At 32.0% G+C, this 25,287-nt stretch overlaps 2 protein-coding genes across 3 annotated transcripts in view; both read left to right on the plus strand.

The window, feature by feature from the left end:
* The first annotated feature begins 2,754 nt into the window (after positions 1-2,754).
* Positions 2,755-6,818, plus strand: LOC110992159 (NADH dehydrogenase [ubiquinone] flavoprotein 2, mitochondrial). The gene is made up of 7 exons (XM_022257870.2): positions 2,755-2,902; positions 2,998-3,123; positions 3,364-3,554; positions 4,407-4,554; positions 4,715-4,774; positions 5,394-5,470; positions 6,675-6,818. Exons 1-7 carry the CDS (start codon positions 2,867-2,869, stop codon positions 6,772-6,774), a joined length of 738 nt encoding a protein of 245 aa, XP_022113562.2. The 5' UTR covers positions 2,755-2,866; the 3' UTR covers positions 6,775-6,818.
* A 937-nt stretch (positions 6,819-7,755) lies between these two features.
* The window catches only part of LOC110992644 (calcium-transporting ATPase type 2C member 1), a 28,712-nt gene continuing 11,180 nt past the window's right edge, over positions 7,756-25,287 (plus strand). Inside the window, exons 1-5 of one of the 2 annotated variants that reach the window (XM_045630902.1) lie at positions 7,756-8,034; positions 12,996-13,103; positions 16,628-16,793; positions 24,593-24,749; positions 25,010-25,268. In XM_045630902.1, coding sequence (XP_045486858.1) covers positions 7,942-8,034; positions 12,996-13,103; positions 16,628-16,793; positions 24,593-24,749; positions 25,010-25,268 — 783 coding nt within the window. In that variant the 5' untranslated portion in view covers positions 7,756-7,941. Of the gene's footprint in view, positions 8,035-8,452; positions 8,635-12,995; positions 13,104-16,627; positions 16,794-24,592; positions 24,750-25,009; positions 25,269-25,287 lie in introns of those variants that run through there. The other variant, XM_045630901.1, reaches the window with a different exon arrangement.

Consider the following 25,287-nt stretch of genomic DNA (forward strand, 5'->3'; position numbering starts at 1 on the left):
TTGCCTATCTGATACCAAATCAGCTATTTGCTTAGTAATTAAGAAAACGTAGAAAGTATTTTTTTATGGTTAATCTCGTAAAAAGTTAAAGTAAATTACAGTGTGTTTTAGAAAAGACATATTGTAACAATTTCTATAGTTATAGGCTATAGCATTATATGTGACGTGGTGAACTTTAATAAGTAAATAAATACCAAACAAATTTATTTACACAAAAACGTCCTATAGGGATATATACATATATAGATAATGGACACATTTTGTGTCTCACTATAAATTTATACAGCAAGTGAGCGTACTGTGTTTATTTGTTTAATTTGTTTCGCCGGGATTTGAATCCTATGAAAGTTATATAAGCCAAAAGAGGGTAAGTACAAACAATATCTGAAATAGTTCTGAGCTCTCACCTTTATATCTTTATTTTCTAAAGATATGACCTGATACTGCGGGTTTTCATAAGCAGCGGCAGTGACCTTTTTGGGGTAACCCAATATATTATGCTTTATACTTGCCATTTCTAATTATTGATTTCGTCGTAAATAATTGTTTTTTTTGTATGAATTAAAGTTAAATTAAACATTGAACAGTTTGTTTATATGTACATATATCAGAGTTTTTATAGTTATTGATATTCAGATTATTAGTAATGTAGGAATTTAAATTCCTATTTATCCAAACCATAAATTAAAATGCTAAACTCTTTTTTACCCATAACGACTAGGCATACCTTTAACAAATACGGGGAATCGTCACAAAAATAGTCGATAGCCGAAACCAAAAATCATAAAATCCATAACATCTATTTCAATGGCTTCGCATAAAGCTCGTGCTTCTAGAATCGAAGCAGCGTATTCTTTTTAAAAAAATAACACATTGTCGTGAGGCCTCTTAAACTACACATACTTGCATGGAGATAGAGGCCATATTCCCGCGCAACCGGCATTTCCGTGAAAAAAGTTAAAAGAAACAAAAAATGAATAGGGGATCGGCAAAACAACGATGTTGTTATGGATACGGCCGCATACGACTGCAGTTTTAGAAATGGCGAGCGAACTTAGTATTTATCGTGTTGAAATAATTGGCTCTGAAAGGATTCGTATGGTTTTAAAGGTTAACGAAGCAAATTCGTTGCTATGCTGAACTTTGTTGGCGTTCGAATGATCTGTGCACGTCAAATTAAGTAGTTATTACACTTTGATTAGGATCGTATTCGATTTCTATATAATCTAAGAATTTCCTATCCAATAAACCTAATATTGCACTTCCTAACTTTTGTACATGGCTGACGCACAAACCGTGCAGGCCAAGAAAGGGGAAAAAAATATATAATCTAAGTATATAATTCCCAAACACATTTACGCTGTACCTATTCGTATTTGGTGAAAACAGCAAAGTATCTATAATATTTACTGACGTTTGCTTCGTCGTTCAGTAATCACATCAATTGAAATATAATTATTAGAATACGTGTAGATCCAGTAAATATTGTTTTAATTAATCTATAATATGAGACTAGCCAAATTAATGTTATTAATATTGTTTATAAAATTTTCTTAGTGGGATCTTCAAATACACTTGTTCAATAAAATGTAAAAGGCCTTATTAAAAGTCGGTTAACGCTCAATTGGTCACACTGGTGTCCGACGAAATGAGATAACGGTACAAGGTATTGATAAGAAATTAATATCGAGTGCTCGCGACAAAGGGGTTAGAATGAGATTTTTAGAAAGTGCATTGTGACCAAAGTGTCTGATATCAGACGGGAAATTGTTTACAAACTTTTATTCATATGATCTAGAACGTGACTGTACTAAATTTACGTTATTATAACTATTTGATTCGATTTCACTTACTAATCTTTAATAATATTATTAAGAATAGGTAGAGATTGTGAGGTTGTACGGGATAACCTTTGGGTCTATGGAACCGTATTTGAAAATTATTTTCCCCATAGAAAGACGTGTCATTTGTGAGTTCAGTAATGTATTAACGTAGATAAAGATAAGACTTTCTTAGTAGTCGCATTTGCAAAGAAAGTCGGAGGAAAAGTGGTCGAATTAAAATATATCCTACGGACGCTTCCTTAACGAGAGATGTATTATTGAGTTCTAGAGCTTGATAATGCCTTCAACAATGTCAATGATAGCATTACAGTCTAACTTTATTTTTAAGTCACGAAATTACTATTCTTGATAGTGGTATACATATAGTATCTACTACAGAAGAGTGCTGTTGATTTATACATTTTTGTAGTTTGATAAGTTTCATGGTATCCACATCACACCAAGGTTCATAGATGTTGACAGTTAATTATGATTGAGATTAACAGCTAAATTAAGCTAACGTACCAACACCAAACGAAAACGGTCATATGACAAAGCGTCAGCTAATGATGACATTATGAACTAGATACAAATTTGTATGGGAATGATCCCATACAAATTGAATTTCTATTTCATAGCATTAGTAGGCCGCGCCTGTCGAAAAGTGATTTTGTCTTCAGTCCTAGGTAAATTAACTAAGATTTATCTTAACATTGCACAACTCTTTCATCAGGAGTTATATTTATTATTTTGATATGATTTTAATATAAATATTTTTACTGAGTTGTATTTTCTTCTAGAAATCATATCACTTAGGTAATCAAATTTTATTAAAATTTAAAAAAAAATCGCACACGGCGTTATAATAAAAATTGATTTTAAAACGAAAACCATCCAATTTAACAAACAATGTCATTATTGTCAATTATCAAAGTCAGATGTCTCATGTCAAATAATATTTCGAATTTCGAACAAAAAAATAAAATCACGAAGGTTTCTTCGCGAACTGTGTTTCGCAATAATTATTTATTAAAATAATAATCATGCTGTCCAGCCTGAGATCTGGCGTTCAAGGCTTGGTAGGTTTCAATTCACAAGTCTGCGTACATGTAATAAACGCATTACATAATATTGACACTCCTGTTATCACGAATATTGTGCTTTTATTTTCAAGTGGAGAGCGTCTTCTAGAGCCCTACAAACGTCTTCTACTCTTCACCATGACAGTCTTTTCGTGCACAGAGACACTCCTGAAGATAATCCAAACATTGCCTTCGAATTTACACCAGAAAACAAACAGGTGATTTTTACAAAATTTGAAATTAGAAGAATTCTAAAACATGACGGATTAGAATACTTTTTTTGTTCGATAATACTTTTTTCTCTGTATACAATAAAAAAAAAACAGAAATTGTAACTTTGTATAGTGAAGTATGGGTTGTATGGTGAAAATAAGTGAATTCAACCTAAATAATTTCATTAATACAAAGTAACATTGCTATATAAGTGTTAAATCAAATTTTTAAATAATTTTTTTCAGAGAATTGATGCTCTCCTAGCTATTTACCCTGAAGGCCACAAGCGTGGTGCAATGATACCATTGCTAGATTTAGCCCAACGTCAGAATGGAGGCTGGTTACCCATATCTGCTATGCATAAAGTAGCAGAATTGTTAAACCTTCCCAGAATGAGAGTTTATGAAGTTGCAACCTTCTATACTATGTTTATTAGGTATGTTCTGGAGTCTTACTTATTTGAAAGTAACAAAGATATGGTAATTTACCTTTACTTATTTAAGTGTCCATAAGGTGCTATATATTCCTCGCCATTTATTTATTTTTTAATATCAAAACAATGTATGAACACTTAGCATCTGTATATACTGCACTATATATACTTATTGATTGACATATTATAAACCCTTAAATTCTATTTTTATTGCAAAAATATAATACACAAGGTCTCACAACTTACATACCAAACAATACTATAACCAGCCTATTACCTATTACAGATGAGGTTTTATATGACCTTACATTTTAGTACTAATTTATTATTTACTATTCAAATTCATCAAAACTGTATACAAGAATGTTGAAGCCAATATAGCTATTGCTATAGAAAGAGAAAGTAAATAAGTGGCACTGTTAAGGAACATAATTCCTTTCAAACAAATCAATTAATCAAAGTAAAATTTATTAATGTAGGTGACTTAATGTCAGTAAAAAAATTATACCAGTCAAAACTGAACGAAAGACATCTATTCTTTCATCTATTGAACAACATATTGGTTATATTGACCAAAATCAAAGGTCCTGGCTAAATACTATGGTATTAGGTATGTAATAACAACATCATGGGCTGTTACGACTATCGGTAACACCTGACGATGCCGATTTTTACCAAATATAACTAGTCCCTTTCATGTTGTTATAACAGGTTTTGACTGTATTTCTAAATTTACATTTATTGTCAATACTTGAATCAAGGCTGAACAAAATTTGGCAGTAAACTCTTCATCACTCTTGAATTTGAGTATTAAATAACTTTACAATTAGTATTTTTTCTAAAATATATTTACAGACGGCCAATTGGAAAGTACCATCTCCAAGTATGTACCACCACTCCATGCTGGCTTCGAGGTTCTGATGCTGTCCTTAAAGCCCTCGTAGATGCTACCGGATGTGAAGTCGGTGGCAACAGCCCTTGTGGAAAATTTTCAATCTCTGAGGTTTGTGTGCGGTGCCCATAATTTTTTCTTTATATCTATTTCTTAACCTCGGCGTGTATAATAGTAATTTTGCAATTGGAATATTATTGAACTCTATTTTAACTTTACTCATTTAAAGTTCAGCCGTGTTTAATTAAAAAATAAAGAAAAAAATTTTCAGGTTGAGTGCTTAGGAGCTTGCGTCAATGCACCAATGGTTCAAGTGAACGATGACTACTATGTAAGTAATGCATTTTAATTAGAATTTTTACTATAAAAATTGGTTCATACCAATCATCAGGTTTGGCACCAGGTCACATAGTCGTGGTCAAGTAAAGGACTTATACGTTTGCTAATATACTTATAAAGTTATTATATTACATTAAATTCATAAAATACTGACCGTATGTAGTTTAAAACAATTTGTATGGTGACAAAATATTGAAATAAAATCATTATGTTCCCACTAAGTCCTGAAACTAGCTCAGGCGGGTCATGACCCCCATGAGACTCCCCTGGATCCGCCGTTGATACCAATGTTTTCTAAATGTATTTTACAAATCGTTGTAACTTAGTGATAACATGTATCATCTTGGTTATCCTGGCTGAAATAAAAAAATTAAGATTCCTAAAATGGTCTGCTCTCCAACTGAGATGAAACTGATGTTTCCAGAGTGACCAGAGATCAACTGCATACAACACAAGCAAATTGCATGGTATCAGACGTCAATAGATTTTTTTTAATTCATATTTTGTTGATTGTGTTGGACTAGGTTCTTTGAGAATCCATATTATTAAAAGTACTCCTTATAACATGATTCTTTATTTGTATTTATATTTGCACTATTCTGTTATTGCAGGAAGATCTCACGGTAGAAGACACCAAGGAAATCATTGAAAAACTGAAACGGGATGAAAAACCTAAACCTGGTCCAAGGTAGAAATGAAATACATATTAAAATATATAAAATTAGTTGACAAATATTACCAATAAAATAAAATATATATAACTATCCTCACCATAAAAAAACATAATAACAATAAGCCTTTATTTAGACAAGATGCTATTTTACTTAATCTAGTATATAAATGTTTACTATTAAAAAAATAACTTATACTTGAATACATTCCCTCTACAATCATGTCTGTTTGCCTTTTGTTGGCAAAGGCCTCCTCCGATTGCCACCAGAAAACACTGGGCACTTTGGTTCCATGTGCCACCTGCCACGGATCTATCAATGCATTAATGATTTGCTCAATTTTGACAGTCCTTTGATCGTATAGCCCACAATACTGTTATAAAAAACGAACACTTACTTTTTTTCAACTTTTTAATTATTTTGAATTTAGATCACACATATGATTTTAGAATATTCAAAAAAATTCACTTTACTTTGTAAAGAGAGTGCTATGATTCCCCTTGTACAACAAATAACAATTGTTTGTAAAGTGTAAGGTCTTATAAGTAGCTACAGTGTATGATTAAATATGACATAATCAAAAAAGGATATAATAAAACTATTAAATGGACTTACTTTTTAACTCTTCACTCTGTTGTTATGAGCCTCATATTAGACTATCTAAAGTTAGTAATTCTTTTTTTTTATACTTTTCTTTAACAAAATACCAAAGGCCTTTTAATAAATTTAAGACATGTATTAAAGAAAAGCTGTGTAAAAAGAGCTTTCTATAAAGTTAACGATTATCTAGTTTATAAAAGGGCCTGGGACTAGTGGGTGGGCTACTTCTAATTAATTTGCTATATATATATATGTATATATATTTGCTATATATATATATTTGCTATATATATATATTTGCTATAAAGGGGACCAAGAGTTTTACGCCTGATTTTTCTCTTACTCTACACCTTTTGTCTTCTTTACCGATGAGTAGGGATGCCCATTCAATTTTTTTTTGTGTTCAAATCATGGGTAAACACAGATATCCATCAAGTCTCAGAAATGTGTAAGTCACTCTACTCATAAACATACATAGTCAATATGTACACAATGTAAACCAACCATAAATTTCTCTAGAGTTAAAATACTATTTACCGGCCTTTTTGTTTAATATCTATGTTATTTCTGCAAATGTTCTAAATTTATCTTACTTATATATTTATTATTTATTTGTTTAAGGAGTGGCCGTTTTGCATCTGAGCCCCTTGGAGGTCTTACATCACTAACAGAAGAGCCAACAGGACCTGGCTATGGATTGCAAGATGGGTTGAAGGCATAAGTGTATAGTAAATCTTTATTTAAATAATAAATCATGTTAGTTGATTCTTTTATTTTCCTTTAGTGATATTAAAATCATTTAAACTGTATACAAATAAAAAGAGGTTTGATAATTGTTAAAATATGTATATAGATTTTTTTTATTACTGGAAAATGAGCATGCTTACTATTCATGTAATCTAACCTATATTGGTTTGAGACATATATTATATAAAAAGAGTGTTTTTAAGTTATTAATTAAATAATATACCAATCTAATTAGATATCAGTCTTGAATTATTATTAGTTTGTAACAAGTTAGATATAAAATTAACCTAGTTAAAAGACTGTACGAGCCATATGAATTCTAAATCTTGCACAGTCCGTTTCACAGGGCATTTTCTTTTGTGAACTAGCGAACTGTGAAATCGACTTCCGGTGGGGGACTTCCCTGAGATACGACCTACAACTATTCAAAATTCGCTTACTCATCCCTCAAAGGCTGGCAATGAGCTGCGATGACTGCCCTTTTTGGGTGTCCCGCAGGCTCGTTTGCCCCCCTAAGAACCGATTTTTTTTAGTTTTGGACAGCAGGAACTGGGCCGGTAATCTCACTCACACCAGGTCAATATAACGATAGCGTGCAATTCTAAGATTGCGACATCGACTTCCGACGACAGCTCTTGGTATAAATTGAGTGCACGAAGTTTCTTTAAAAGAATTTCCTAAGAAAAATTATTGCGATCAATGACTAATTTATTTGGTTATTTGACATTTAATGTTTTCCTCAAAGTGAACAAAATTAATAGGCACAACTATCACCCTGTTGAGTACCTAATGTTAATGACCCTGAACTAGTATATCACGAATCGAGTGATACAAGTTTTTGACCGGCCTTTCTTGTAAGAATGTGACATATATGTCACTGTAAAAAATCTTAAGCAGAAGTAAAAGTACTGGCTCTAAGAAATAGTTTTTATCGCTAAGAGATAAGATTTATTACATCGTTGTATGTATTGACGGCATCGCAGTGGTTCGTGATCATGTTGTGCTAATTACGTAGTCCACGTAGAGTGGAAAAACGCTGAATATTTAATTCAGTAAAAGAAAAATATCTAGTGTGTTGGACGTGTGTTGTGTAATGCAGAAATGCATGATAGTAAGTTAATTGTACTGTGAATTCAATCTCATGTTTCGCCGTACGAAAAATGATGGATTGCAAGATTATGTTCAAGTCCCGCTTTGGGATACCCCGGAAACGGAAACAAAGTATAGTAAAACTGTAAGTATAAAATAGATTATTACCTAATTTTATAAATATCTGAAAAGCTATCTAAAGTGGTACACTAAACCAGGATTTCTCGATTTTAATAAAAAAGATAGTGGATCTGGCCGATAAAGTAGATAGTAGTGGATAATTCACAACCTACAACAGTATCGATAAGTCCCCAAAATAAACCATTTTTTACAATTTGTACAAGATCAAAACTGAATTAATGAACACTTTATATAGTTGTATTGTAATCGTTGCCTAAATTGAAATAAAAAGTAAATATTGTAAAATATAAAGATTTCATAAGTTTACTTTAAATTTCCGACATATCAATGACATTTACATATAGTGACAGTTTGGACCTTTGACGTTTGTCATGCAATGCGATCATACATTTTGAATTTGACTTGTAATTTCTTCAGTCGCTCTGTGAACATCGTTGGTCTAAGTAGTGCATTTTCCGCGTGAAAATGTATTTTGAGGCCTAAGAGCTTTTACTCATCGTGAAAAATGAAAAACAGTCCTACTCGTAATTATGAAAATTTCTCCGACCATCGAGGGAAAGAAAGTGATAAGTTTTCCTTAGACAGCCAGGATACGGCAAGTTTGGTAAGCGGCTACATTTTGTTGGGTTTATTGATTTTGTTTATATACTGCTCTGATGTTATTGATTCGAAGTTCTTTTGGTTATTCTGGCAGTTCCGGGAATAGCATTTATAAATAAAGTTGGAAGTCATTAAAACAAAAAGCTTATATTGCGGCACAAGCGTTTCGTTATATTTTACGTTAAGAGCGACCTAGTTTTTTTTAATTGCAGGTGTTATTCTAGATATTATCTTGTGTCCTAGGCAGAGCACGTATATGGAATGGTGTTTAGGTGCAGTAAGGATGCGCATAGCAATATCGACGTTTCTCATTGCTGTACTTTCTCATGTGTATTACTTTTACTGGAAAGTAAAAGTCTTGCAGTTTTCTATGACTTCTATTTCATTTACTTTAAAAACTATGATAGTGATTAATTTAAAAAACAATGCCTTTGTTTTTTATATGTGATTTTATTTCTTATAATATATGAAATTGAAATTATTTATTTGTAATTATAATTTTTATAAATTAGTATACAAATCACCAGTATTTAATCAAATGTTAGATGCTGATAAATGATAATTGATAATATACTGTGCTATAAATTATAACATATCACTTTATGTTTATGAGTAGATTTGATTAACATTATTCAAATGAATTGCATTCTTTATTTGATAAAATTGATACTGTACTTACATCTCAGTATGCATAATTAAAAACCATATTCTATATGCAGCATTCCTTTATAATAGCTGTTTACATATTTATCTGAAAAATATTTTACTTAGGCTGTGGACCACTTTTTAAATTCTAACATATGAACATAGCTAACTTATATTATGTAAATAATACATATAAAATACGAAGAGATCTTCCATGGGGGCTTCAGGTTACAAAAAGCCATTGGAAATGCATATTATGTCAAATGAATATCACTTCTAAGCTGTAAATACTCTTATACTAATCTACTTTAAGGTTTTAGTTCAACATCTGGTCTTGATGGTTTCTACATCTTGATTTGTCATTACATCCGTAAAATCATGCCTTAGTTTGGGCCAACTTTTCTGAATGATGCAACTAGATTGTTGAGGTATTATTTTTTTTTACTAATAAAATCTACATAAAATTCATCATTTTGAAGTTATTTTTATCTTATCAACTTATAAGACTAGTATTTGAAGGAGAATTTAGGGAAAGGAATAATTTTTTTTTTTACATATAAATAATAAAATAATATATTGATTTATTTTAACTATGTAGACTTGTAGACTATGAAGATTATACTCCATATAGTAAATATGCATTCTTAACTGTGTGAAATAATGCACCAGAACATTTATAGTGACAGCTAAGCATTGTAAGCAGCTGTTCATAATGAAAATTGAAACAATAGATAATAATATTATATACACTATTCAATAACTGGAAACTATGACTCACACCACCTGTTTTTAGAAGTAGTTTTAAATATTAAAAGTTATTATTATATCTTAATAGTTCAATACATTATTTTGCTTCATAACAGTGGCTCGATCCTGTTCATTTTTCCAGTTCTGTTGTTATTTACTGGTTTTAAACAAAAATAATCCCCAAATCTTATTAATAGTGTTTACTAAACAGCTGTTAGCTGAGTAGTCATCAAGTGCAATGATGTTTTTATTGATAAGGAGGTTTTTGAAATTTTGCCTAACTTAGGTAAAAACAATTTAGAAAGTATATTCAGATGTATTATCAACATTAAAATTTCATGTAATTCTAAACCTTAATGCGTAGGTATTGTGCGCATTTACCCGTTTTAATATTATTGATTGATCACAATTTAAAATCGTGTGACTGTAACTGATGTGTGTGATTCATGATTTCAATACAATAATCGATTTAAGCATGTTTGCATAAGCCGCAGTTAATTCATAATATTGTGTGGTGACAAATGTACTACGTAAAATAATTTAAATATTTACTTTCTTTGTTATATATTTGTAATGGGGCTAGGTAGGGAGAATGTCTTCTGAACTTGCTTCGTATGGTTCAGCCATTAATGTGTGTATTCTACCAAGGGTATCCTTTATAGCTTGCTCTTGTCAGCAAAAGTAAGCAAAGCTCTCAATAATAGTATATAAACGTAATTATTTGTAGGATTTCTCGATAATACCTCGAGTTTTCAAGCATATACATTGTGGGAGTAATGTGTGGAGAAAAGTAAATAATTACTTGACGTAATCACCAAATAATAAAATCAAAAACCCCCCACACCCCTAAAGTGCTTACGTAGTATTTGAATGGCCCCTTTAGGCCATACACCTTTACATTATATTGAATACAAAATATAAAAAAAACAAAAGTCTACTAGCCAATGAACTGAATACATACTATAAATCTGATCATAAAGTGTGCATCGATGCCGATTGTTAAGAATTGAAAAACGTAACTGTTGCAAGCACCTAAAAAGGTTTTAGTAGATATTGTCAGCTCTCTTGAGTCTGGAGTAGGTAGAGACACCCCATTTGCAACGCATAAGAACCTCGTTTAAAATAATGACCAAAGATAAAAAAATGCAGTTTTCTTATGCCATCTCCTTGCGAAGGTTGGCGATCATATTGGCTATTTTAATTTTGGATGCCGCGCTTCGGAACAATGACTTGGTGCTTTGACTTGATTTGATTGTAAAAGAAAAAACTTTGCGATTAAAAAGAGTGGCGGAGAGTTTATTGCCAGTTCTTCCTTTCTGCGCCCTTGATTTGAGAACTGGCAGTAAATGTAAAATTAGAAGCATTTAACGTATATTTCTTTTTTGACGTTCATAAGTGTACATTATGTTACCTACATGAATAAATGATTTTGAATTGAATTGTCTCAAGTTTTTTAACCAGGACGTGCCTCTGCGGCCAGGTTTCCTTCTACCTGCCAAGCAATTATTTAAATATATTAAAAATATACGATGACAAGTTCAACAATTCTAGCCATCTCGTCTTTGACAAAGGTTGAACCATTCTGAACGAGTTGTCGTTTCAATGAGTGACCTATTTTGCAGTGTTTCTCTTGTTCTCCTCGGGTTCCCGTTTTTCTTATCTGATAATATACAATACAAGAATTGAGCACAAGTCCTTAATAAAAGAACAACGATAAAATTAATTAACAATAATTGATACTCGTTATCAATAAATAAATTTGCGATCTTAATAAGTTACAACTAACCTAACGTGTTTTGTAAAGGTAATTTAACAACTTATCAGTATCAGTCTAGTAATAAAGACCTGAGTATATACACTCTACATATATGTTTATGATTATTGTGGGTTCGAGTCCTGGCTGGCAAATGAGTTTTTATTTAATTGATTTTATTTATTAACACAATTACATTACAATATATACAAATTGAACATAATGAAATGAAAAGGAGGGCAACTGGTGGCCTTCGCTTTCGAGCGATCTCTGGCAACCACTGTGAGTAAAGAAAAAAATGTATTAAATTAGATAAGGTAGGGAAGAAGTGCAAAAATACTATATCTACTATTGTATATTCTAATACAGGAAACCTGGCATGTTGGCAATATTCAGTTAAGTTTTGCATTAAATGTACTGCGGTATAATAGACTCCCACAAAATAAAAAAAGTGTAGGCAGCCTAGCAATATTTAAATTAAGATTAAAAGACCATCCATTGAGCGATCCTAATCCACGGAAATGAAAGTTCATCCAAGTTCTACCAAGTGTTTTTTTTTTCAAATTGTAACGTTAGCATATAAGTGTTCTCGTGTAAGTGACTAATATCTATTATGAGAATAAATGTCTTTAAATCTCATGTAAGACGTCTATCAGGCACAGATGGCTGCTCTACTTGCTTGTAATAAAAAATCATATACTATCTGGCTTGCAGGTTTTGGCCGTAGAGCGGTAATAATATTAAGGTTATATATCGAGGTCTATAAGCAGACATTGTCATAGTTAATTCAGTTACATTTGTCACAATAAAGCGACAATTTAGTATTACATACTTAAATATATGGCAACTGTTTAAGTCTCTTCTTGTTTTTAGCGATTGCTCAGGTGTTTTAACATTTTCCATGGCGCTAAATAATCTGCATCATGAGCATCACACACACTCACATTCCCACTATCACATAAGCCGACTTTGGTATTAGGTACCTATTTTAAATATTTTTTTACCATTCGTAAATGTTTGTACTCTTTTGTATATATTACATATTCCATCCATGGTTATATCTTTAGTCTAATTATTTTTTATATATAATAATATTATATTTAATTATTGTTAGCGGTAGGATTACTCAATAAATCTCACAAATAACACACCATTTATGAATAAATATTTATCAAGGGTTACATTTAAGTTGTCAGCCACTAATTTTTATAAAATTTCAGCATTCCAACCCGGAGGAGAGTGGATTACAAGGATTGAGCGAAGTCGGCGTAGGCGCAGGAGATATGTGGATCAGTGCGGTTGAGAGTTCTATACTTAGCTGGGAGGAGGTAATTTGATATTTACTTAACATTTTAATATAAGCTGTATTAATTATATTGGGCAGATACGTACATAGGGCAGATATGTACATTCACATGGTTTATCATTTATAACTCCTTTTTGTTGTTAACCGAAATCCGGAAATTCGTTTTTGCGATAAAATCAAAGTATAAAAATTTGATTATTTCTGTATTTATTGATTTTTCATGCTAAAAAAAGCAATCGAGTAATTAATAATCGATTTTTATGCAAAATGTCACGTCTCTAATAACCAATAGAAAAGTAGAAAATGGACGGTTTGTTTACGAATTTCAATACATTACACAATATTAAAAAAAAATACGCAACTCCTGCAGCGAAAATCACTTGGAGCTGTTCCAATCAAGGTCCCCCGATTTTGAAACATTGCAACTGTAAATTCATTCTACGTATAAGTTCTAGTGATATAGGCAATAGTATTATTGTCTGTGCCATACGGTATGTTGTATATTATGTAATATTATTGTTGTATGTGTCCGTTTCATCAGCGGACGTTGAGATGAAACTCCACTCCTATCACCTCGTTGTCCGTAGATCCACTACTGAATCGGTACTCTAGAACGAGCGTACATGTACGTACTTGAATTTGTGTATGCGGTGATGTTAGTTAATTCGACAACGTATTTGCGTGTTGTTGAGTGTGTGCGTGCTTTTATTTTACCATGCCTCCTGTTGATAGAGGACATATCTTTGTTTTTATTTTATTATTATTAATTCCTTAAGATGTCATGCGGAACATAGTGTAATGGTTGCTTCTTACAAAGATTGTGTAAAACAAAAACTAGGTGATTAAAAAGAGTGGCGGAGTTTATTGCCAGATCTTCTCTTCCTTTACGTGCCCTTGATTTGAGAACTGGTAGTAAATGTAAAATTATAAGCATTTCATAGAGAACATTTCCGTTTTTGACGTTCATAAGTGTACGTTGTGTTACCTATCTATAAATAATTTTGAAATTGGAACTTTGAATTTTGAAATCACATCATATCTCGTCACATCAAGAGCGCCTCCTTCCCGTTTACTCTTTAAAAAATATTTTCTCATTTTTCGCAAAGTTCCTCAAGAGAATAGTCGAGTTAATTTATTTTTAAGGGGACGCGAGAGTGATTAAAACATGCACTTTACGTACTACGTCAAGTGTATATGTTGTATGTGTATTTTATGTTTCATTATGGTCGTGTGTTTTATGACTTTTGTGGCAGTTGAACAGGCATTAAATTTTACTACCACTTAAGATCTATAAAAACCAAACAAGGCAATAAACGTAAAAAATAAAGTCACCTCTTGCAAATGCAATAGTTTATTAATTTCTACGAAATTATATAGAATGACCTGCTAACGGGAAACGTCATATAAAGATTACTTTAGTACCTACTATTAGTAGGTACTAAAGTAATCTTTACGCTATTGAAATATGGGATTTTTTTAAATAGAAAAGTGTCACCCGATGTTAAGTGATAGGTACTGCCGTCCATGGACTATGCCAGAGGGCTCGCTGGCTTGCGGCCTTTTGATGGGGATGAAAATTATTATATGTATTTATAATTTAAATAGTTCCTCTTTTTAATACTTGCGTATATCTACTTATTTAAATATTTATCTACTAATTAAGGCGTATTCGTTTCGTAACTGTATTCTACAAACTCCCAAGCTAAATAAGAAAATTTTTATTGAATGGATTCAAAAACGTAAAGTGTTCAATAAATATTTCTATAAATTTTACGAGTACTTATATGATTCTAATGTTTGGGATTGATTTGCTACAGTTCAAACAATTTGTATGACTCAAACTCAAACTTAGCGATTAACGCCCGAAACCAATAATGAATCCACAATCTCAGATTAAAAGCAATCTGAGATTGAGTTTGAGAAACAATCGATCTACTATCTGCATCCCAATAAACAAACCCTACGAAGACAATCCATTTGTGGCGACGGATAGAATGCAATCCCTTCGCTTTTAACACTCCTATTTAATAAACCAAATAAAGTAAATAAAACCGTACAAATAATATTAAAATATACATGTCTGTGTTTAAAACATATTAAATAACTTTTTAATTATTTTAAAAACTGGTGTAAGTTAAAATCTTAAGATAAGACATTGGCACAGTTGAGCTGTAATTTTCATACAAAGGTCTATCCACATACACCGATCCGACCTACCATGGGTAGCTTGTTGATTGGTTAATGGGACACTTTTATCAATATTTGGATTAAGATTTCTATCTCAGATGGTAAAAAATGTTGTGGATAGTTTCTTGCCAGTTCTTGCACGCCCTTGATTTGTAAACTGGTATAAATTCTGAATCATCTTAACATAATTTCTGTTGACGTTAATAAGTGTACTTGGTTGCCTATATGAATAACGTTATTTTGAGTTTGAGTTATCTTTAATATATGGCAATGTAAATAACTTTCCGTGTTACCTAACACCGTTACTCAAACGCTAGGTCATTGATCTGTAATAATTTTGACTTTAGCTGGTTTTTTTTGATATGTTTATATATATTAGTTTATCTATAATACACTGTACTGAGGTGGTAAATTAGTAATCGGATGCTTATATATTTTATTTATATTATATTTTATATTAGGATATTATGTCTTATTAATAGTAATTACAAAAATTGTTGACTTTTGGCGATAGCGTGCGACTTTCAAAAAGGTCATGTACGCCGTTGTACGAATAAATTTTACAAACAAATTGTTTATTAAAATTACATACTCACTGGATGACGGAAGAATGGGAATTTAATTGAAAAAATGGGCGGTTATTATATCTGAGGGATAACTTGACAGAGGGCTAATTACATGGGAACAAATACAGTCAAAATTCTGTTATAACTACATCGAAGGGACTACTCAGATTTGGTCGTAAAAACCGATAGTCGTAACAGCCGATGACGTCGTTGTTAAGAACCTAATACAATAGAATTCAGCTGGGACTATTATGTTAATAATAACTAAATAATGTGGATGGGATATGTAACAACTCAAATAGCTTCGCAGCAGAGGATTTTATGACTAAGTGCGCATAAAAACTCTTTCTCTTTTGGCATTGTCGTATGGCCAAAATCCAATACATTTTTCAAGCGTCTGTTATAAACAATATTATAAAACGTAAGATTAAAACACATGTGCTGTACTCCGAATATAATGAATAATATTAAAGACCTGTGTAAATAGATGTAGGTTTAATCACTTTATTTCTCAAAAAAGGCATGGGGGTAATACATATAGAGATTTATATTAACATTACATTGAAGACGTTCTTAAAAGAATTACAGTAAAAAGTTGTACATGCAATAAACTTAAAAGTAAAAGTAACCAAAGAAATATGAAACAAAACATTGTAAGAAATGAATTTAAAAGTTATTTTGTCTAACATATTTACTTAGATTCGATAAGAATGAATTGAAAGAAGTAATATTTTTTTGTATTTTGGGTAGTTTATTATATTTTAACTCGTTTGACGCATACTTCTTATCTCAGGTGGCTGATCGTCTGCAAGTGGATGTCAGACGGGGTCTATCATGGCGAGACGCAAATGATCGTATGAACTTCGTGGGTCCCAACGAGTTCCAGGTGAAAGAGGAAGATCCATTATGGAAGAAGTACATCGAGCAGTTCCAGAACCCTTTGATACTTCTGTTGTTAGGTAAGATGTGGTAGAATATTTTCTGTGCTGAAAGCTATTTGGATTCCAAATGTAATAACATTTATAAAATATTATATACGTAACGTTAAAATATAAATTAAAATGCGTTTAGTTATTACAATTTTAGTTCCACTTGTCGTAGAAATAATAAAAAGTGCTTTTTTTACCTGTTTCATAAACGATTTTAACTTATTTTTTGTATTTAAGGATACAAATTTTGTTTATGTGTGTAGATACAATATCTTCGTAATTACCACATATCTTTGTAATTAATTAATTAATTATTGAATTATTCAGTCTCATGCAAATGTTTATTTCGTTCTACAGGCTTGATATGAGAACTGGCCCTAATTTAAGTTATCAATTTCCTTCTACACACAACTGTTTATGTGTGTAGAAGTTTAGTCTTGTAGGTCGTACTTAGCTGCTACTTATATATATTAATTTTGAGTCGATTAACCTTTGGCGGAGTATTTACATGTCTGTGTACATACATATTATTTATATTTTTCTTTAGATTTATTATTGAGTTTATTTTTGCTAATTAATTGTGCATTTGTACTTTACTCTCTGTAGGTGTTTCTTTTTTTAATTGTTCCATATTCGGGTTGTTAGCGATAAGGCCGCCCGTTGCCTAATAACTTATGTAACCTACTTTTTGTTTTTTTTTATATATGTATAAGTGTGTATATTATATTTATTTATTTTATTTATTTATTTTATACACTTCGTTGCTAAAGAAATACAAACAACACATTAAACAACATTATATTATAGTGGCGAAGTATAAACAAATACATAATTTTCAGACAAATAAGTGATTAGCATTTTTTGCCTGTCACACAGAGGTCGACTTTTAGTTTGTTGGCTTCCTTTGTAATCTTTATCTCAGAGTAGCACATAACACAGCCGAGCCGGCATTCGAAACTATAACAGAGGCGCACGCTAAAGCCATAACTGCTCAAATACTAGACAGATACATAATTATATTATCTATACATATTACTATTAATATATTTGGAATTACGTACTTATTTAGACGCATGACATTCAAATATATCTGTAAGTTGTATATAGGAACCAGCGTAAATGTGTCAAATAGCGACGTAACCAGTTTTTGCACAGGTTTTTTCTATTTAGTCATCGTTCATTGACATTACGGACAATAGCTTTTTGTAGATGTGTTATTCTCACTTATTAAAAACTTAATTAAGCTGTTTTATGTACTGAATTTGAATAATATAACGGAGTTGCAATGGTACCACGAAAATAGAAAGTGAGGCAGGCAGACAAGATTTGAGGATGATTTTTATGTATTTAGCGTATTTTTAAGTGTGGCGTTGAGGCATCATTAAACATTACGAGCCTAACTTAAGAACCGTGACAACATAAAGCCTTATCGAGAAGAGCATACAAATTAAAAGCCGGCAACGCACTTTCACACCTCTCACGTGGCTATGACACATTTTAAACTATCGTTTTGTGTAAATAAAACTGTGCTACTTGTTAAACATAGATTTTCTAATTTGATAAAAATAATTCTTATCGTTGTGATTTTTTATTAAAGATAACACAAATCGGTCAAACTATGGCGGACATTTTGTAATAAGAAATGTCCTGTAACCATAACACATTTATATGTGTTATAACATATTCTATAAAATTCTAGAAATGAATATGTCGGAGTAGGCCTAGACATCAGAAGTAGAACACGAGATGAAGTAATGATATGACATTATGATATGATATCAATAAAATTTAACCAATTTTTATTAATAATTTAAGTGCATAGATCATTTTACCACTTTTTCAAAATTTTCTAAAACCTTATATCATTGTTATAGTACATTAAACCATTAGTATAGTGGACACTGACTACCAGTGTGTGAGAGAGAGAGACAGAGAGAAAGAGAGAGAGGTGACAGTCGGTTAAGACTGCGGTCCATGCACCTCGTCGCAATCAGAGACAATATGTGCCGATATTTTTTTTAGAAGAGCTGCGAACCCTGACAGTTATTTTTTTTTAATTAATTTATTTTACAGAATGATATATAAAATCATGATATAATACATTAGAAAACCGCTGTTTGTATAAATATAACCATAGCCTTGTTTAGAAGCGCGACAAATGCATATAAAAGTAGATTTCTATTTACTTTTTGTTGGTTAACGTTAGGCTATCTAATAATAGACTGGGTATTCAATTTATTAGATTATATAAAAAGGTTTCATTTACTTATTTTAATATAAAAAATTAAAAAGGAAGGAGATGTTCTCGAAGACACTAAAATCTCTTTTGAGTCTATAAGTCAGTGGTGCTACAATGTGTAGTGATAACTTTGATAAAATATGAAACACCAAAGTCGTATATAAAATGCACTATGGTGCCACAAAAACCACCAGGTATTTTGGGAACTTAACATGTTTTCCTTCTTTGACTCCCGACTTTGTCCTAAATTATCCAAATATGACCGAACCACTAGTTTTCAGCCTTGATAAATGGACTCCCCAGCACATGATTTCCAGATACCTAAGATTTGCGTTTAAAAAACTAGATTACTACTAAAATTTCTAAAGAAAGCTAGTCATCGTAAATGTCGAGATAATTGATAAGATTCCGCATTGGTTTCGCATTGATTTGAATTACACAGCGATATACGCGATAACAAAGAAGGATAATGTACAACAAATTTTTATTTTTACAATAATAACATTGAATAAGCTATTAGTTTTTAAATTTTTGGTAAACTTCTCGAACCACGGTTAGACCTTTAAAAGACTTAACATTTTTTTCCTACGTTATATATAATATTCATTTACTTACACCGAAAACGGTTTTTTTATAGAACAGGGGGCAAACGGGCAGGAGGCTCACCTGGTGTTAAGTGATACCGCCGCCCATTACGGGTTGCTAATTACTAAGGAAAATTTATTACGAATAGAATAAAATCTTCTACGTTTATCACCTTCGCCATTTCCTAACAATAATAATAAAAATTGTGAGTGAAATACTTTTAAAGTAAATTGCTTTTCTTTCTCTCTTTAATAAAACATTATTACATATAAGGTAATGACCCTATATAGTAATATCTAAGGTTAGTGCAGTGATAGAATCTAAAAAACGTGGTGTTTGATCTCACAGATGTACTAACTCAGTCACATCTCGTATACTTTCAGTTTATAACACAAATAACCAGCGAATATATAAATTAAAAACAATATATAAAACTGTTGTATACTTGTTTAGATAATGACTTTGTTATTTCTTGTATATATTGAATAAATATAATGATAAATGCATCTTACAGTTTATTATATATATTTTTTTACGAGTAGGTAATAATTGTTAACTGATTTTTAAGATATATTATGTAATTGTGTATAAATTGTAATAACTGTAAGAATACTGATAAGCAAATACATAAATATCAACGTTTAAAGTCATATATTCACCCAGAATTAAATAAAAAAGCCGTTGGATACAACGAACCGAGTAAAACAATTGAATTTTAAGATGTATTTAAATATAATACAACTGTTTTATTAAATTACAAGCTGCCCCGGCGAACTTTGTTCCGCCTTAATGGCAATAAATAAGCAGTTTGTTTTTTTTATTGGAAAAAATACAAAAAAATTAAATACCTACATTAATCATTCATTATTATTTCTGTATTTTAGTACATAGGTTGTTCTTCACTTAAGTACCTTGTGATACACGACATTTTTTGTTTTATTATCAGGCGCAAAAACAAACAACGCTGATGGTCTTCCGACCCGTGAACATGCCACGTATAATTGACCATGGGAAAAACATGAATGTTCTAGATTTAAACCACAAACTTTTAAGGATTGGCCTTGTGATTTGTTGATGGTCATGGCAAATGCAAGACGTATCGGAAATTGAAGTCTTTTAAATTCAAACGGCATATCGGTTGGGATCATCGGGATCCTCGGAATAAGAACTTCCTCACCTTTGAGATTTCCTATCATTATCGTAGCGTAAATTACATTGTTCTTCAATTTTCTAACCACCAAACGCATACCGTTGCAAAACTGTGCCACGGTTGGTTTATGTTTCGAAGCATGATTACTACGGAGCCAACCTTTAGGCGTAAATTGTGCGGTGGTAAGCCAGGCACGTCCAAAGAGTTTAAAAATTCAATTGGATAGTTGGTGGATTCATCTTCATTTGTGACGCAGTCAATAGATTTGAATGAAGCATTGTTCCAATGATCTTATTTTGAATTATGTAGTTCAGGTCATCTACATCTTTATTCTTAGCCGCTAAAATTGCTCGCTCACTCAACCTTTCATTATTTTTGTAGTTAGAAATAATGTTTGGAAACACATTGTTGATAAGTTCGTCTTTTGATTCCATTCATCGACAGGTACTTGACCATTACCGATAGTCAGCAATTGCTCCGAGAAATCTTCAGCAGATGTATCATTAAGCAATGTAACTCTCATGTTTGTTGTCAGCTGCAGTTTCTTCACATAGCGCCATAGGTTTGACGACTTGAGGCAAGTGTTTATTTCGTCGACAGCCGTAGATCTTGGAATTACTGGCAGTATTTGGCGGAAATCGCCAGACAGTAAAATCATTGCTCCTCCAAAACATCTTGAGTCATTGCGTAAATCTTTTAATGTTCGGTTAAGTGCTTCTAATGCACGTTTATGCGCCATTGTGCATTCGTCCCAGATGATGATTTTCGATGCCGCTAAAACTTTTGCCATTGCTGAGTGTTTTGCAATATTACACGTTGGTTCTTCAATAGTTTGAAGATTTAACGGTAATTTTAATTCTGAATGAGCCGTACGGCATCCTTCTAACAATGTGACTGCTATTTCAGAAGAAGCAACTGCAACCGCTATGTTGGATCTCGCCCGAACAGTTGCTAAAACTAATGACATGAGGAATGTCTTGCCATTTTCATCATCGTTTGCCTTCATTAAAGTATCATAAACTTGCTTTTGTTGGTAATTCAACAGGGTTACATTCGTTTGAACTACTAAATCTAATTCCTGGCGATCATATTCACGTTCCCGCTCCAATACTCGATTAAATGCGTCTTTCGACAACAACAACAAATAGAAACATTAATCATTATTTGGATGAACTGAATACAAACGACCATGTCGAGTTTTATAGTTCTCTTCACTGTTTATACGAATGGGCAATGGCACTATCATTACATTTAATTATTTATTTAATAGAAATATTTTGAATATTGATTTCTTACAAATATCAAATTGTCATATATACGTCATTACATAGCTGTCATTATACGTCAATTACATAGCTATCATTTGCGTTTTATTATTCTTTTTTGTTATACCACGTTTTATAGTGACTGACGTTTCATGTCAAGTCCCACGGGAACGCTGCCGAACGGGATAAAAAGTATCCTATGTCCGTCTCCTGGCTCTAAGCTACCTCCATTCCAATTTTCACCCAAATCTGTTCTTCCGTTCTTGAGTTATAAGTGGTGTAACTAACACGACTTTCTTTTATATATATAGATAATTCCAAAAGTTACAATGTCAAATCCCAATGCATTTGCTCACAATGCCCCAACTTTCATACATTAAAGTTCTCTATTGTAATCTGTGGTATCTATTTTTGCTTTTAAAAATGGCGTCCTATTCACTCTGCTCCCATTTCTAGTGAATCTATTGAAACGGCTGAAATATTAATATGAATTCGTATAATAGGTGTGTTATTAAGCGAATATAAGTCTTACTTCATTGTTGTAACTGACTATATTGCTTTTACGCGTTATTAAACTCATGATTGCTCGTAATTAGAGGTCCGAGGTCAATTCTGGCATTGGCGTTTAGGTGCTTAATGAAAAGTTATAGATACAGTTAAAAAAAGCATTAACCTTATACAGTATTTATATTCATTGCCCTACATAGTAGTAATAAAAATAATTAAAAATGTATAAAAAGAAAAATTAGACATATGTTATTAGAAAAGTTGGTCCCTATGCCAATGTACCTTTAACGATGGCAACATATCCTTGCTGTATTGTGATACTTTTTCGTAATGCAATTTATAAAATCTTTGAAAATCACTTTAGTCGGCATGACGTTTTTGAGTTGGTGGAATATAAGTTTTGTTCCCCATAAGAAGCAGAGTTTTTACGATAATTTTTTTTTTTGGGTAGAGTCATTATCATAGTCATATTAAAAATTTCTTAAAGTTAACATACGCTTTAGTCTTTTTTGTCCCATAGTGCGTGCACAATAATAATTCTTTATAGGCAAGTAGGTGATAAGCAAACAGAAGTTTTTGAGTTTAACATGCTGTCGATATTTGATCGAGAAATTGGTTTGACAGCCAAACCTAGGACCGCCTAAAGCTTTAATCCTTTCACTCTGCTGGTATAGACAATAATAATATCAGTATACATACAATAGTGTTGCAACGTACAATAGAAAACTGCCGATCGATTTAATAAGTATTGTATCGGTATAAACAGTGTTGGGCGTGGCTAAATGATATGGGCTATATCAAACGAAATTTCATTGATTTTGCGTTATTGTATTCTCAATGTGTACGTTTACAAACTGAAACTTCGAATAGGAATTGTGTTCGAAATTCAAACATCTTCTATGTTTGTAAAATGAATAATAGATTGAAGTAATAATTTCAGTATGACGCAAATCTTAGTTTTTCTTTTAATATAAGAAATTTGATGCAAATATGTAAGCATGTGCAATTCTTCCTTGGAATAAGAACCTCTTTTCCGTTGACACTCGCGGGAGCTCTGAACGAACAAAGAGAAAATACAGACACATGAAAGATTGTTTACTTTAAATTCATTCTTGGGGTATTGTGTTAAATGTTACAATAAAATACCTTGAATATATCAGGACGAAAATTTTTTTTTTTTTAATAAAAGTACACTCTGTAACAAGCATACAAATAAGAGGATTATATTCAAGATAAGAATGCTTGGAAACATGCTGGTCTTGCTCCATAGGACAATCTTAGAGCCTTGATAAAAACTTGCTTGATATTTTTTTGTTGTATAATGTTTATCTCACACAGTTTTATTGTTTTTTTATTACTCTGTAATGTATAATATTCTACGGTTTAAATATTTGTAAATATCTGAGGAACATGTATACTAACAATACAATAGTGTGTAGTAATTTTATTCTGGGAGTACATTGTCTTCACATATAATTATTTAACTAATGTATACAAATATTGTAAATTATATTTTAAAAGAGTAAGGGCCTGTTTCACAATGTATGGATAAAGTGCCAAATAGCTTTGCAACACATAAATTATTCGAAAGATAAAAGTTCCGAATAAGATACTTGGCATTTCATGACAAATAGCGCTATGTGACAGTAGTGAAACGCAAAAATACTGTTTATCCTACAAATAAGTAACAAATAGCTTATTTGGAACTTATCCGGACATTTTGAAACAGGCCCTAGGAGTTTCTTGCTCATTCTTCTCCACACGAAACAACCTTTCGGAAGGGGCAACTAGAATCATCTTTATATTTTATTTAACGTTCAAAAGTGCCATTTCAGGTGGTCTAATTGGAATAAATGATTTGATTGATTGATTTTATCATACATTATGTTGGCGTCTTTATCGCTATGCGTTAAGTTTTTAACAATACAAAATCCATGTAATTATTATCTAGCTGTGATTGTAGTATTATGTTATCAATAATCATTTTAATTAAACAGAACGTAATTTAACAATTTTCGATAACAGTCTCATTTTCAGAACATAGTATGAAGCCCCCGTACCACTTACGAACATTTGCTTTCAGGATCCGCTGTCGTAAGCATTTGTATGAAGCAATTCGATGATGCGGTGTCCATAACAGTGGCAATCATGATCGTGGTAACGGTAGCTTTCGTCCAGGAGTATCGATCTGAGAAATCTCTTGAGGAACTGAATAAGCTTGTCCCGCCCAGTTGCAATTGGTAAGATTTTTTGTTTCTTCCCTGGTCGACCTCCAACTATTCAAAATTCTAGCGTCATCTCGGCATCTCCCTCAAAGGCCGGCAAAGTACCCACTAAAAATGCTTGTCTATGAGTTGCGATGGCTGCCTTTTTTGGCGTTCCGCAGGCTAGTTTGCCACCCCTATTTTATATACAAAAAAAAGTTACATAGGAAGGAAAGTGGGGTTAAATATGACGAATGTCATATAAAACTCTACATCAACTTTACCCCTCTTTCTAGCCTCCGAGAAGGTAGCCTCGAACATTTTCTGGCAAGAAACCTAGTACCAGGCGACATAGTGCATCTAAATGTTGGCGACCGGGTACCAGCCGATCTAAGATTGTACGAATCGTCTGATTTGGCAATTGATGAATCGTCATTCACTGGTGAAACAGAGCCGGCAGTGAAAAGTGTTCTGCCGAATAAAGCATCCGCTGGAAGAGTGAACAAAGACAACATTGCGTTTATGGGGACACTGGTTAGGTGTGGGAATGCTAAGGTAACTTGAAATTATTTTT

This window comes from Pieris rapae, chromosome 13, assembly GCF_905147795.1.
Source record: "Pieris rapae chromosome 13, ilPieRapa1.1, whole genome shotgun sequence".
Classification (NCBI taxonomy): domain Eukaryota; kingdom Metazoa; phylum Arthropoda; class Insecta; order Lepidoptera; family Pieridae; genus Pieris; species Pieris rapae.

Coding starts and splice junctions, on each gene's coding strand:
- LOC110992159 (XM_022257870.2), top strand. CDS start 2,867: ATGCTGTCCAGCCTGAGATCTGGCGTTCAAGGCTTG. Junction 3,555..4,406: donor TTCTATACTATGTTTATTAG/GTATGTTCTGGA, acceptor ATATATTTACAG/ACGGCCAATTGGAAAGTACC. Junction 5,471..6,674: donor AAACCTAAACCTGGTCCAAG/GTAGAAATGAAA, acceptor TATTTGTTTAAG/GAGTGGCCGTTTTGCATCTG.